Here is a 1,246-nt window from a genome sequence, read left to right on the forward strand (position 1 = left end):
ACACCCAGAACGTGTCTTTGAAGAAGCTCGAGCAAGAAACACACTTCAAAGATGATTTCAAAAGAGCTAAAGAATGAAACCTAACACATCAGGAAAAGGAAATGATGTTTACCAATCAATCTGAAGGTGTAAACAAAAATAAACAGGCTTAATTTGATAATAGCCCATTTACTAACACAAACAATGACAAGGAAAGGCTGTTGCATATGAAGACAGCAGCTCCTTTGCAGGGTATAAAAGGGGACGTGGGTCAGAGAGACCTCCAAACCTTTGAAGCCCACCTTCCTGGAAACACCCCCAGAACCTCCAGTCTCTGACACCATGTGCAACTCCTGTTGTGACTCCTGCAGCTCTGGCCAGGGCTGTGGCTGCTGCCAGCCCAGGTGCTGCCAGACCATCTGCTGCAGAACCACTTGCTGCCGCCCCAGCTGCTGTGAGTCCTGCTGTGGTGGTTCCAGTGGCTGTGGCTCCAGTGGCTGTGGCGCCTGCTGCTGCCAGCCCATTTGCTGTAGGACCACCTGCTGCAGGACCACCTGCTGCCGCCCCAGCTGCTGTGGCTCCAGCTGCTGCAGCCCCTGCTGTGGTGGTTCCAGTGGCTGTGGCTCCAGTGGCTGTGGCTCCTGCTGCTGCCAGCCCATCTGCTGTAGGACCACCTGCTGCAGGACCACCTGCTGCCGCCCCAGCTGCTGTGGCTCCAGCTGCTGCAGCCCCTGCTGTGGTGGCTCCAGTGGCTGTGGAGGTTCCAGTGGCTTTGGCTCCTGCTGCTGTCGCCCCACCTGCCTCCAGACCACCTGCTGCAGGACCACCTGCTGCCGCCCTAGCTGCTGTGGCTCCAGCTGCTGCAGCCCTTGCTGTGGAGGGTCCAGTGGCTGTGGCTCCTGCTGCTGTCGCCCCACTTGCCTCCAGACCACCTGCTGCAGGACCACCTGCTGCCGCCCAAGCTGCTGCTGCTAGTCTGTGTGCTGCCAGCAGTCCAGGGTGCTGTGTGTCCAGCTACTGTAGGCCCTCCTGCTGCATCTCCAGCTGTGACCAGCCCTCCTGCTACCAGACCACCTGTGGCTGACCAACCTGCTTTGGTGGATCTTGCTGTTGGGTGCACCCTGACCGGGCCCCTCCTCTTCTTCATCAACCAATATTTTTGATGGAGTCTCTCTGTGCACCCTATCCTCAGGCCAATTGTAAGCATTAGTTCCAACTGCTTTTAAGATTGGTTTGCCCTTCAGATATACTGCCCCTTTCTCCATGA

At 57.0% G+C, this 1,246-nt stretch overlaps 1 protein-coding gene across 1 annotated transcript; it reads left to right on the forward strand.

Moving 5' to 3' along the window:
* Positions 1–321: 321 nt before the first annotated feature.
* Positions 322–954, forward strand: LOC114102007 (keratin-associated protein 4-4-like). Its single transcript, XM_071603857.1, has 2 exons — positions 322–677; positions 786–954. The coding sequence occupies exons 1-2, from the start codon at positions 322–324 to the stop codon at positions 952–954; spliced, it is 525 nt and encodes a 174-aa protein (XP_071459958.1).
* Positions 955–1,246: the final 292 nt, after the last annotated feature.

Source organism: Marmota flaviventris, chromosome 17, assembly GCF_047511675.1.
Source record: "Marmota flaviventris isolate mMarFla1 chromosome 17, mMarFla1.hap1, whole genome shotgun sequence".
In the NCBI taxonomy this organism is placed as follows: Eukaryota; Metazoa; Chordata; class Mammalia; order Rodentia; family Sciuridae; genus Marmota; species Marmota flaviventris.